The sequence below is a fragment of the Haliotis asinina genome, unplaced genomic scaffold (assembly GCF_037392515.1).
Source record: "Haliotis asinina isolate JCU_RB_2024 unplaced genomic scaffold, JCU_Hal_asi_v2 scaffold_47, whole genome shotgun sequence".
Taxonomy (NCBI): domain Eukaryota; kingdom Metazoa; phylum Mollusca; class Gastropoda; order Lepetellida; family Haliotidae; genus Haliotis; species Haliotis asinina.
Window position 1 is genome coordinate 96,241 of NW_027133918.1, and position 13,794 is coordinate 110,034.

A 13,794-nucleotide genomic window follows, 5' to 3' on the forward strand; every position below is an offset into this window, starting at 1 on the left:
GAACATGGCATGCGCTCGGCGGTACGACCAGGGTAGGTTACTGTGTAGAATACCGCTCAGCTCATAAGGACTGTAACAGTCTCAACTTGTTCTTCCTATCCCCTCACTTACTATTCCCCTGTTGTCAGGGCAATAGCTTATGTTTTTAGGAGAGGTGCAATTCCTTCACATTTGCTGTAATTCCTTCAATTACTTAGGGGGGCATGAATATATACCCTTGGAAATTGAATTGGCGCACAGGGCCGGCTTCAAGATAGCGTTGTAAGCCCGCTAGCAATCAGCGGCGTTTTTTTCATGCACTGATGTACATTCAGTTGACGCAATTTTGTGGCTGGCTGGCTGGCTGGCTGGCTCACTGGCCCAGTGAACAACAAGACTGGCTTACAGGAACGTATTGCACCTTGCGTGTTTGAATGTTCGTCAGATTGAATTCTAAAGATAATAAGTAAGTACTCGTTTACACACATGTATCCTTTTGGTGTCCTCGCAGGAACGCGGCCGAATTCTGGTCGTATGTAGACATGGACCGTTTTTCGTGTTTGCCTTCGTCCGATAAGGTTGGACATTTGCAACAATGGGTTCAGGTGTTATACAAGAACCCTAATCTCAGAGGAAGGCGTCAACCACAAGACGTTCATATTCATTTTATTGATACATGTCTCTAAAAAATGTTTCATTGCCAGCTGTCTCGTACTAAAATGCAACAATCTACATCCCGTTTCATAATTCTTGATACTCTGTTTTAATGTTATATTTTATACATTTTATGTGTATATTGTGACTACTAGTGTGACTACTTGGCCATCTGACCCGGTGTTTGTATTAATTTATGTTGTTTTACCACTGTCATTTTATGACATGTACATTCACGTGACACATGCGTGTTTGTTTCTGGCTGACTGACTCACTGACTCACTTACTCAGTAACCAACAAGGCTGGATTACATGGTCTTGTTGCACCCTAGACGTTCATGTCCCTTCATACATTTGTCTATGAAACATTTCATTGCCACTATCCTTCTTAATCATGTGCAAAGATGTGAGTTGCTTTGCCTCTCAGTGGAATGTAATTCGTGGTTGTCAATGAGGCACTGCAGTCTTTCGTTGTAGGTCTCCAAGAATCTGCCTCATTTGCTTTCCTCTTACTGATTCTCTGCATACAACTACCAAATACCTTCCACCTCGAGCTGTAGGTAGACACTTATACTGTAGGTGTGTAATGTGTATAATATAATGTAATAATGTAATTGTTTTCGTCACGATATGGCTGCAAAATGGCCGCTGTGACGATAATCTTAACTTACTCACTATAAACAACTCCATCAAAGTTATTTACTTGCATATTTACAACTAGCCATCAATGTATAATTTTATATCCTTAGTTACTACACATACATAATACAATGATGCTCATCATATTACAAGGCTTGGCGCGTTCGTGGTTGACTAGTTTTGAACTGGTGTCCTACTTTTAAACCCTGTCTCATCGGGTCATAGCCAGGAAGGCTAAAATCTTGACGATTCTCTGTTCAGTGAGCGTAGTCTGTTATGGCTGAATGGAACGCGGCGCTCTGACAAATTACAAAGAAAACATGATAAACATGGACGCTTTTTGATTTTAGCACATATAACAATACCAATAACGTTATTTATACATTTTCACGCCTATTCTTCATTTTACATTTATTGAATTGGACATTAAATTGTCATCATCCATGGTAAATCACATTTCTGTCAGTCTGTTTTCGAGTTTAAGACAATTTGAGTTCAGACACATGGTCTGTGTAGGCGATGTCCCCGATGATCTTGTTTCCAAGATCATTTCTTCAGTGCCACCTTGATGATCTTGAGGTGGTCTCAGAACATCCATCCCAAACTTTATGTTTTATAGCGAATGTGGTAGAGCCCCATTAAATATAAGAATCCATGTTAACATGTCATTTTGGCATAAACTCGCATCTACGGAGACAATCAAATTATCTCATGTATTACACCAATACATTAGTCCTGTTTATTAACAACATCCTACGGAACAACATCATACCATTGGTTACAATCCATAAAACAATTATTTGGCAGAATTGATTTATCTGAAATTATGTAAATCCCTCGGCATATTCTGCAAAGTCGGTGACGAATTCAATTATCTTTGTAAATGTGTATCACTTAATTCCTACAGAAAATCAATCACCCCCTGAAAATATCACAATTGGGTCAGTTTATCAACACCTAACATGATCATGTCGCCTGTCAATTTTAAGCTTAGAAAATGTTTATCGCTATTTATGTCTCACTTGTTACGTCAATAACCCATCATCATGGCGAATGTTTATATTTTGAAGTATAAAGTTTTAAAGAAGCGAAGATTATAACTATGGTTTGAAAATAATTCTCTGTACTCCCGACATGGATTATGCTTTCCGGCACCCTATCTTTAGCTTTGGCGATACTTCAATAATTAGCTCCCGGGAAATCCGAACTATATATTTTAGCCTTCCCGGGACAACTGAAAAATAAATTTTAGCTATCCCGGTACGACACCGTGTCTTCATCTCTGCATGTTCTCGCTGTCGCTGAACACTGATCAATTGCAGATGGACCTGGGGCGAAATATTATGTTCAATATCTGTTGATGTTTTGCTAAGCTTAATAGTTATAAATATATGATTAATATCATGCCAACCATTTGAAATGATGTATGTTATGATATCTCAGATTTAATTAAAATTGAAATATTTATTGAATACTGATGAACACTTTGCATCTGACTAAAGCTATAAATCTGTGATGTCATGATTATCCTGAATTCATCTACATGTATTTTATCTCATGGCAAAATTACCACGAGACAGCACGTCCTCAATATGATTTGCTTGAATGATTCCCGAATGATTATTTTGTGTTGGGTTGAAAGCAAAAATATAAACTTAAACTCTCCAGGAGTAATGAAACATCACCTTAACTGATCATAGCCTTGCGGAATTCTTCATTCCATTTTGAAGAATGTTATTCCACATAAAGGCAGGTAACATTGCGAACAAACGTTTCATGAATATTAGAAAATGCCCGAACCTGGACCTGACTGGCATATTAAAACAAATACAGCACAAGGTCAGTCATATTTAAACATACATGTATTTCTGTTCCTGTTTCAGAAAGAAAATAAGATAAACAACCCTGCTTCTGGATGGTTAGTCAAGCATGGCGAAATACCGCCTGTTGTGTAAGTGTCCAGGAAATCATTGTGTGCCATGAGTGAGCTATATTAACCCATCTCCAGCTTTGAGAGGAATGGTTATGGGCAGAAAATACAAAACTTGATCCATGAAAGCGTTCATCTTACACACACCACCTATAATGCGACTTAAAGAACGTAATTGCCCAGCTTAATAGTTGTTTTTATAGTCTCTACTCTATATTCCTCGCACTAAGTGACAAAACTCTTCCCGAAAAGTGACCCGAGTTATGCAACTGGAACTGTGCTTGCATACTAGTGTGGGAGGATTGGACCAGAAATACAGGCGATCCCTAAATAACCGCATTTACTCTCTAGTGTTGCACAGCTGCAGTGGTACTTGACTGGGTATCAGTTTAAACGCCTCTCACAATCAAACAATAATCAGGCAAAGTGAACCTAACGATCCATATGGGTTGTGCAAGTCTCGTAACAGGCTCAAGGATCGCCATTAGATGGACAGCGTGTTTTGGTTTGTTTCCAAAAGATCTCCACGGTTTCAGGTGTGTTAGAAATACTGGATGTTTGTATAGAAAGCGGCGAAAAAATGGCACGAAAGAATGTAATTGCAAGTTTGAAAAGAATGACTATTACATACACTCTCAAATTAAAAACGAAATTAGGAGAAGGGATGTTTAACTATCCATATCTGTATGCTAATTTCAGTGTTCTTTCTCGTCATGTTCTGCGGAGTTGTCTTGTACCAGTACATTTATGTTTTCACGACCTCACGGGGAAACATAATTCACGGTAAGCGTTCCTTCTTGTACTGACATGAATTAGTTCATGTACATGTACATTCGACCAAAGTGAAAATTTGCTACTTGCCAACCTGAATCCTGCAATGAAGTAGATTATTGTTCCACACATCTTCGATTAAAAAACACAGACAATGCAATGCGGAAAAGTGTTCTTGTCCCAATTAGTGCAATACCTAGGGCTGATTCTGATCCGGTAGTGCCCGTCTATTCGGCTCATCCCAAATGTGTTCGATCGGGTTCAAATCTTGGGAGGAAGGCCGGTCCATGACATCAACACCGGCGTTACGCGGGAAGTTGCACATCAGAAATATAGAGGAGCATAGCGTTATGTTGAAATGCCAGTCCATGACATCAACACCGGTGTTACGTAGGAAGCTGAGAAAGATGACGTCACAAATGTAGAGGGGCATAGCGTTGTGTTGAAATGCCAGTTCATGACTATGTGACAAAAGGATGACAGAAGGACCGACCCGTGAAGGTCAGGGGTAGTATACGCCTTCAGCAACGCATGCTTGCCAGGAAAAACGACTATGCTTGCTGTATTTAAGCAAGGCATCCCTCAACAAGAACCATTTGACACTGACCACTGGCACGAAATGTTGCACAAACCATTATACTTCGGGGCATAGATTTTCGAAGCTCTCTTTGAGCTCTTAGTCGTAGGTGCCATTCATTAACATTAACTTACGACTATCTTAGCGCTAGGAGAACTTCGTTCCACTTCTTCTGTTTGAATATGGCATGTTTACTGACCTATCGTTAATGCTGAGCACGATCGAATCGGATCCTATGCATTGTCGTCTCGGCCTGCAGTCGATTCCTTGTGTTCCCCCGAGTCTGCTGGTGGAGGTCACACATCTGTCGCAGTAATGGCCAACCAGGGCCTAGATTTTCGAAGCTCTGTTAGCGCCAAGATAGTCGTAAGTTAATGTTAATGAACGGTACTTTAGGCCATCTTAGCTTTAAGAGAGCTTCCAAAATCTATGCTCTGGTTTGTACGTCTTGTGGCATCATGGCGGCACCTCAGACCTTTGGCATTCTGCAACGTCGCCCGTTTGTTGCACGTACTCAGACTGAATATTGCCTGGGTATTGGCTGGGGGGCAATGTTCCCGTATTTGAGCAAGTATTGTGGTTTGGTTTGTTTGTAATGTATAAAGGTTTTCATTTGTACTAGGGAGTCTTAGCATAGGTGTGAATATGGTGGATGGGTTGGTGTTTTGCTTTAGATGATTTTAGTCATGAAGTTTACTACGCGCTGTGATATTGTCGTTGAAGTTGTTTTCGTGCATGCATGCATGCATGCGCTTGACGCTTTGGGGTATGTTGGTATTTGTGACTTGTTTGATGAATGGGAATGTTTGGGTTGTTATACAGAGGTTTGTGGTCAACTTTCTCCAATCTTAGGTCTAATGACTGAGTGAGTATAGTTTAACGCCGAACGTGCAGCAACATGGCAGCGGCTTGACCACCCGATCTCGTTAGTCATCACTTACGACAAGCATAGTCTCCATTTGTGGCAAGCATGGGTTGCAGAAGATCTATTTTACCCCGGACCTTCATGGGTCGTTATGAGGCACTGTGTTGTATTTTGAGTGTTGCAAATTATACAAACATTCAATTTTCGGTCAGAGCAATGTCCACGTACTTGCATTTCAAACTTAATATTTCAATTTCAGTTAAAAAATATTCTTTTCCATGAATCCGTCCTCTCGACTGTCAAATTGATGGGCCATTTAACCTAAACTGTACTGAATGTAACAAGCTGTTGTATTATTGCTAGGGGTATCTGAAAAGACAAGTCCCCGTGACTCCGTGAAGGAAGAATCGCGTTTGCTGTCCCTGCAAGGTGAATATTATTGCTCACAAGAACATGTGGAGTTTGTACAAACGATTAGTTTGATTTGTATGAATCGTGCATTTACATAATAAACACACTTTTGAGGGCAGTATTTAGTATAGTTTCCTTTTAAATAAATTTCATATTCTCATATAAGCACAAACGGAACTTGTAACGTGTCAAAAAAATAAAGTAACAGAGAAAATATCATGTATTCTATTTAATGTCAAAAATATAAATATGAAATAAAATAACATATTGACACCTTATTTCAGAAAAGCATCTGGTGTCTGCCACTTTCTTCGCAGACAATCTGAAGAAGTCGATGACTATATTTCAACAAAAGATAGCTGGTATGTGCATCCCATGCTTCAACATGGGGATATACTGCGAGTGCAGTAATCGTGAGGATAATTGGCCTTCAGCATCACAAAAGACCGGAAAGAGGCGACTAATGGGATCGGCTTGCTGACATTGTTGACACATGTTGTCGTATCCCAAATGAGATATCCCAAAAAATTGATGCTAATTCTGATAGTCACTGGATTGTGTGGTTCAGCCTCCATTATTTACAGATCGTCGCCATATAGCTGAAATATTCCTGAGCTCGAGGTCAAACTACACTAACTCAGTCTTAACTTGGTGAGCACCAGGGGCCATGTCAGTGATCAGAAAGTGAGACCAGGCTTCCGTAAAAGATTGGTAACTTTGGCAGTATAAATAGAATCATAAAATTTTCTTCTCAATGAACTGCAACCGTGTGCTAGTTTACAGGACCGTTATAGCTGGATTTACATCATTCCTCCATGTGTTTGGGATATTTTGTCAGAGTTGAAAAATACCTCACCAAAATGTCCGACAGTGTTTTTGTTAGCTTTTTTCAATCTTAAAAAATCAATATGTTTCCACAGTTTGTAACATATATTTGGTGATATTATGAAATTACAACACTTTCTGTCTGTGTGTGAATGCACAGGCAATGGCGGCTCAATATTGCAAACGGCAGTCGTATTGCTTTGTCGAAAGCCAGAACCAATCAACATGCACAAAGCTTTTGTTGTGCTTAGTTTCTTAATTGAACGAGTAGTGTACAGTACACAACCCTGTGCACTTACAAGAACCTACGGATCCGTAGGTAAATGGCTAGATGGTAGCCACATGAATACGTGCAAACACCTAGTTGCGGGTGCAGCAGTGAAACACTGCTGCTGTGCTGTGACTATGTGTCCCAAACCACCCGTCTGTGAATGGGTACCTCGTCAAGATGAGAAATCCACATTAACTCGTTGCGCCTAGTGGTTACAAGAGCTGGATATTTCCCAGGGACGTGAGAATAATAACGTGTTAGATTGACATTCAATGATCGAGGGAAAAACAAAGAAGCACTTTGAGCATGTATACGTGATTGACTAGAGCGCTATATAAATACCCATATAACAGTTCAAAGTCACAGGCACTCGTGTCACTGCGAGGATTAAAGATTTTATTTAAGTATAGCAAATTTTGAGACGACCCCTGACCTGAAACGCTTCACAGTACAATAGAGTACCGAGGTGACCCCTGACCTGAAACGCTTCACTGTACAATTTAGTACTGAGATGACCCCTGACTTGAAACGCTTCACAGTAGAATGTAGTATCTCATCTCAATTTTTTTATATTTAAAAAATCTTTAATCCTCGCAATGCCACGAGGGCCTGTGCTCAACGTGTCACATCCAGTCCTTTAAGAGTACCTTTAATGACACCACACTGTCAGGCAGGAATTAGTGTAGTAATTGTCATTTGCAGCCTTGAAAAAACACAAGCTGTGGGCTCAACTGGACCCTATTTCCAACTGTACGGGACGTGAAAGAGGACGTAAGTCACAGAGCTTTCTGTAATAGATGTGTGTACGCACTGTGTCCACAAGAGTACATAATAGGATTTAAAATTAAAAACTGAAACATATCCGCTGTCGTAAGCCACATGGCGTCGGTATATGCGAATAGACAAATTTCATCTGAATATGGGGGCGGCATGTTAGCGTTTGCCAAGGGCCCGGGGTTGAATTTTCCATATTGGTACTATGTGTGAAGCCCATTTCTTGTCTCTCCCATCCGTAATATTGACTTCGTTTGGATGTGGGGGTGGCGGGTTAGCCTAGTGGTAAAAGCTAATGCTCGTCACGCCGAAGGCCCGGGTTTGGTTTTCTATGCTGGTAGAATGTGTGCAGCCCATTTCCTGTGTTCCCCTGTTGTGATATCGCTGGGACAATGCGAAAATCTGTGTAAAACCATACTCGTTTACTCATCCTGATATGTGTACAACAGGAACAACGATGAAACAATGTCCACTATCCTAACAACTCTCTTATGCCTTGAAGATGTACCGCATTATACTGTAGGCACTTTAGTCCTTACATTGTGAATAGACCCCTGAAGATCAGGGGTAGAATAGGTCTTCAGCAATCCATGCTTGCTACAAAAGGCGACTCCTCCTGACGCCGAACGAGATCGGGTGGTTAGACTGACTGACCAGGTTGACACAAGTCATCGGTTCCCGATTGCGTAGATCGATGGTCATGGTGTTTATCACTGGATTGTTTGGTCCAGACTGGATTACTGACAGAAAGCCGCCAAATAGCTGGAATATTGCTGAATGTGGCGTAAAACTAAACTCACTCACCAACTCCTTCACCGGTAATGTTGTAAATACATCAGTCGCCTGTATACTGTGTGGCGTTGTGTACACACAGTGGATACTACAGGTTTTAAACATTAAGATTATAAATGGAAAAAGTTTTAGCAACATTATCGCTGGAATGATTCTGATGCCAGTATATACATTTTGATTCCCTAACTCAGCGAATCAATGTTCTACTTTGCAGCACAGATATGTGACGACATGCAGAACTGTTCTACACCACTTCCGGCTGCTGACAGCATCGATAACATTAAGAGCATCCTTACGCCATTGACGAAAATAAAGGATGGTGCCCTGGAGATGTTGAAGGACTTGTTTGGAGCTCCTTTTGTTAAAGTGAAGTATGTGTTCCTGACAGCGGCTTCAGAAAATCACTTCACTGAGTCTCAAGCCATGATAGAAACACTGAGCAAAACCATTCTGCCCAGTTTGAAGAACTACGCATTCTATTATTACGACATGGGGTTAAAGAAGAGTCAAGTTGAACTTGTGAGTTGACAGTAATTCATGTAAGACAAGATAATACATAAGATATGACATAACTTTATTAGACCGGAGGAAATTCTTTTTGCATAAAAAGGCCTCAAAATGAATACATAAAAAATCACAAAAATATAAACAATAAAAACATGCACAGCATGATTGCTGATGACTCCACACAATAAATAACAGGTAAAGTGGTTGAGTTAGGACTTATCGCATGCATGATGACTATTCAAAAACATTTGTTGCATTATTTACACGAATACTGGATGGTATGAGGGACTGTGAAGTTCTGTTTTAGAGGAGGGTAATCGAGAGCGGCGTCCAGATGTAGACCATTTTGAATAGGTTTTCGCGAGAGGGTTGCTTGAGGCTGTACTCAGCAATATTCCAGCTGCATGTCGGTCGTCTTTAGACCAGGGTAGTGTAAGTAAACTTAGTCTCAGTATTATTATTCATACTGCTTAGTACAAGGTCGCGTCAGGTAGCAATTGAGCGACCTATGACCGTCCAATCAAAGACAAGACGTCCGAACGGATTTAACCAATCAGACAACGGCTACTGTTTAGGGTTTGTCAGGACTTACAAAATTCCCTAGACACTGACACTGACCCCCCAACAAATGAAAATTCGCGTAAAATACAGTTATTTGATGTGCAGTATATACGCTAAGGGCTTTCTGATGAGGTGGTTATTATCAGCTAGTATTTTCGCATGCTGACATCCTTGAATATTGACAAAAAGACTATTTTCACTCACTTTACTCACTTTCGACAGCTCCTAAGTTAGGATCATTTGCATGTAGGGCCTTTTGCACTGCCCTACATCATACACGCCGATTTATATGTGTAATTAGGAAACAAACAAACTGTGTTGGAAAATCAGAGGTATATGACGTGATTATATACTCTGAATGAGTTAATTAACAGATCACAATCCAGTATTTACTGAAGTCATGAGAGAATTACCAATGTACATTGTCTTGTAGCTGCGAAACTTCAGCAAGGCTGTGGTGAAAAAATTCCCTTTTCATCGTCTGCCCCACCGGTTCGCCTACCTTCGGTGTTATACGTGGAAGCCTTTGATAGTCCAAGTATGTATCTATACCCACCCATCCGCTGTCATATTCTCACTCTGTGTTGTTGCGTTTATTTATCAGTCAATCGGAAGACCAAGATCGGATTTGACTGAAATGAGAACCACATTTTCACAGATCCTGGAATGTTTCAACAGTCTACTATGCAGTCCCCGAAACAAGTATATCCCTAAGAGCTTCATTCACATTGTATATGCTACATCATAAAAAAATCATCATTCCCGCCCCACCCCTACCATAAATTATGAACGGTTCCTTGAATTATGAACTTAATCAGATTCCTTGTCTTTCATAGGCTCATTTTGACTCAGCAGAACATATCATTTGGATGGACTCGTCCGTTCTGTTCACGACAAATAACACACAAGAAATGTTCCAGAGACTCAAAATGACAGGCGTTATAATGTCCACCGAAAAATTTCCATTTGCTCAGCACACCTCGATGCAATTGTTTTCCTACTTCAACAGTGATCCATGTCACTACTCCATGTACCGGGAAAATGAGGCAAACTTCATACTTCTTCATAATCAACCATTTGTGCGAAGACTCATCATGGATCCTTGGGTAGCATGTGCGGTGGATCCGAATTGTATGTGTCACTACGGATCCCCAAAACTCTTCCGGTGCCCCACCAACACGCGGAAGTATGGGAAATGTCATCGTTATGACCAATCAACTATTGGTCTGATTCTTTTGAAATTATTCAGAAGGAACATAGCGACAGTTCTCGTCCCAAAAGGTAAATACGCACGCATATCAAGATCAAAGGAAAGTGGGCATCGATACCTTGAAGAGCTGTACAACAAAACAAGGAACCACTTATAGATGAGCACATAATGTTTACAGGGCATTTCGCTGGAGCAATTAGATTATGAAATATGCTGGTAGTTTGTGTATAACTGGTTGTAGGGGCAGTATGAGATCCTGTGTATAATCTTCAAAAAAGTAGCCAAAAAGTCTGGTAGAAAGAAACCCATTGAGGAACGTTACATGATGGACATTCATCTTGTGTATGCAGCATCATTTCATGTTATCACCACGCGTAAACACAAACTACAACACATACTGTCAGTATTACACAAGGATCTCGTACTGCTCCTCTGGCCACCACAGACAACATCACAGATGGTCTGCATTCGACACAGCATCACAGACAAAACCTATAGCCAGTTCAGTCTAAGTAAACTTAATCTCAGTGTATTTCGTTACACTCCACCACCGAGTCTAACAAAACCTAGTTGAAGGTCGCGCCAGGTAACCTCTGAGCGACCAATGACCGTCCAGTCCAACGAGAGACGGTTAAATAGATATAACCAATCAGACAACGGCTACTATTTAGGGATCGGAGGGACTGACACAGATCTCTCCACAAACAAAATCCGCATATAACACAATTATTTGACCTGTTGTATATACGCTTTTGGGTGTCTGTTGATATGGTTACCATTAGCTAATATTTCCGCAACATGCCATCCTAGAATATTACCAAAAACGCCATTTTCAGCGACTGTTTACTCACCGTTGTCATGGTTGTACGTACGCCGTGTGCATCACCCGGAATCGAGCGCACGCTAAATAGCATTCGGAATTGTTCGGGTACGAACCTTTTCGAGATAAAAAGTTCAAAAGGTATGTGCGAATGTCCACTTTTGCGATTTGGTAAGCTGTGTTCTGATTGATTAATCTCAAAGGTTACCTGACCCGACCTCCCATACGGTTTTGTTAGAGTGAGTGAGTGAGTGAGTTTAGTTTTACGCCGCACTCAGCAATATTCCAGCTATGTGGCGGCGGTCTGTAAATAATCGAGTCTGTAATTGGCTGTAAGTGTTGTGTATAATCCTGTTAATAATTTGGACTGTCTGTGATGCTGTATGTGTTGTTTAGAAGTGGCTAGATGAACAGTATGAAATCATGTGAGTAATACTGACTGCCTGTGATGTAGTCTGTGTTGTGTATAACTGGCTGTAGGTGCAGTATGAGATCCTGTGTATAATAGTGACTGTACGTGGTGTTGTCTGTGTTGTATATAACTGTCTGTGGGTGTTGTGTGTGATGCTGTGTATAATATTTACTGTCTATGATGTTGTCTTTGTGGCGTATACCTGGCTGTAGGTGTTGTGTGTGATGCTGACTGTCTGTCATGTTATCTGACTTGTGTATAAGTGGCTAGAGGAGTAGTATGAGATCCCGTGTGTAGTACTGATCGTCTGTGATGTATGAATCTCATGTTCAACCGATTACATACATAGCATACAATGATGTTTAATATCTCTTTCTCTAGGCTTTATATGTTTATACCTGGCGCATGTACAATATTAATCTCAACTGACTGTGTAATACAAAATGCTGCACAGGTGAATGTGTACTCGTTCTGTGCTTTGTTGAGTACATCCTGTATACTTTCTATTGACTCTGAAGTGTGCATGTATGTTTATGTTCACCTCGCTTCGCTCAAACGAACTGAAAATATACAACATAGTACAACATACCAGTGCCGTAGCTATATAGTATCACAGAAAGCACGTGCTTACAATTTAGAACTGAAAACAAAACATAGCCCATGTGCACAGGATCTCTCAATACAGTTGAAAACTGTATCAATAACGATATTAAAGTACTGTCGGAAACAGGAAAAAGCTGGATTTTTCACAGTTTTCTCTACATTTCATATGAGTGAAATGTGAAAGTATGAAATATGTGTAAAACTAAGTTCGGCCTGTATATAGTTCCAGTGGTGGGGAGATAGGAAACTTGATTAAAGGATTTTACTGAGGAGATATTAGTGAAGAAATAAGCCATGCAGATTTTTCTCCAATGCAACTTATTTTGAACAGATCATGGCTTCATGCGAATAAGTCCGTTGTGATATTGTATTACAACAGAACTTTTTGAATGCCCATTTTGAAATTAGACTTCGTTTAATTATAAAAGATAGCTAACGCAAAACTTAATAGCTATTAAGGATGTAGCTGCCATGGAGTCTCACTATCACTATAGAAAAGAAACCAGTAGGAGGGGTCGTCTCAAAATCAAAACCAGAATGGGTGTAGCAGACGATAGTTGATGACGGGCTCAGGAATCGCGATATCAGCTAATAGTAAGAGATCCTCTCGTTCCCAGAATCGTCTATGAAAACAACTTTTGTAACTCGAAAACTAGGCAAAGCAGGAGACAAAACTAAATGATAGTAGATTGTGAGAACATATAGCTTTCATTTTTCTCAACAGCTTTCGCGATTTCAGGTTTGTACAAACCTGTAAACGAAATAGTTTAACCCCTGAAATGTAGATGAATACTGCACAGACCCTCAATTCTATACCCACTATTACGTCACGGAGACGCGCCGCTCTGATTGGTTGAAATTTCGTTTGCGACTGAGAATTGTGCACTGTTGACAAAAAGGTCGATTTAAGGTAATTAAAGATCGAAATGGGCATTTTAATGACGGGGTTTCATTTATAACGATGTCAGCAAGTGATTTTTCGTTTGTACCCTATTAGAGTATATGAGACCTTTAAGACTGAGCCTGGTTTATTTACAACAGCTGATTAAGTTCGCTGAGTGTTGTGACAACTGAAATCCTACATGCAGAAGATAAGTTTACAATTTTGTCACTTCAATTTAAGTCAAATAATTGGTATTAGTGTTAGTATCAGTACAGTAGATTTGTAGTAAAGTTTCAAGTCGGTATATTAT

General features: G+C 40.3%; 1 protein-coding gene across 1 annotated transcript; it reads left to right on the forward strand.

Annotated features, from left to right (window-relative positions):
* Positions 1–363: 363 nt before the first annotated feature.
* Positions 364–12,439, forward strand: LOC137270136 (uncharacterized). The gene is made up of 9 exons (XM_067803928.1): positions 364–445; positions 3,156–3,223; positions 3,902–3,985; positions 5,779–5,844; positions 6,111–6,188; positions 7,625–7,693; positions 8,703–9,007; positions 9,990–10,094; positions 10,393–12,439. The coding sequence occupies exons 2-9, from the start codon at positions 3,202–3,204 to the stop codon at positions 10,921–10,923; spliced, it is 1,260 nt and encodes a 419-aa protein (XP_067660029.1). The 5' UTR covers positions 364–445; positions 3,156–3,201; the 3' UTR covers positions 10,924–12,439.
* Positions 12,440–13,794: the final 1,355 nt, after the last annotated feature.

Coding starts and splice junctions, on each gene's coding strand:
- LOC137270136 (XM_067803928.1), top strand. CDS start 3,202: ATGGCGAAATACCGCCTGTTGT. Junction 5,845..6,110: donor GCGTTTGCTGTCCCTGCAAG/GTGAATATTATT, acceptor ACCTTATTTCAG/AAAAGCATCTGGTGTCTGCC. Junction 10,095..10,392: donor GGAAGCCTTTGATAGTCCAA/GTATGTATCTAT, acceptor TGTCTTTCATAG/GCTCATTTTGACTCAGCAGA.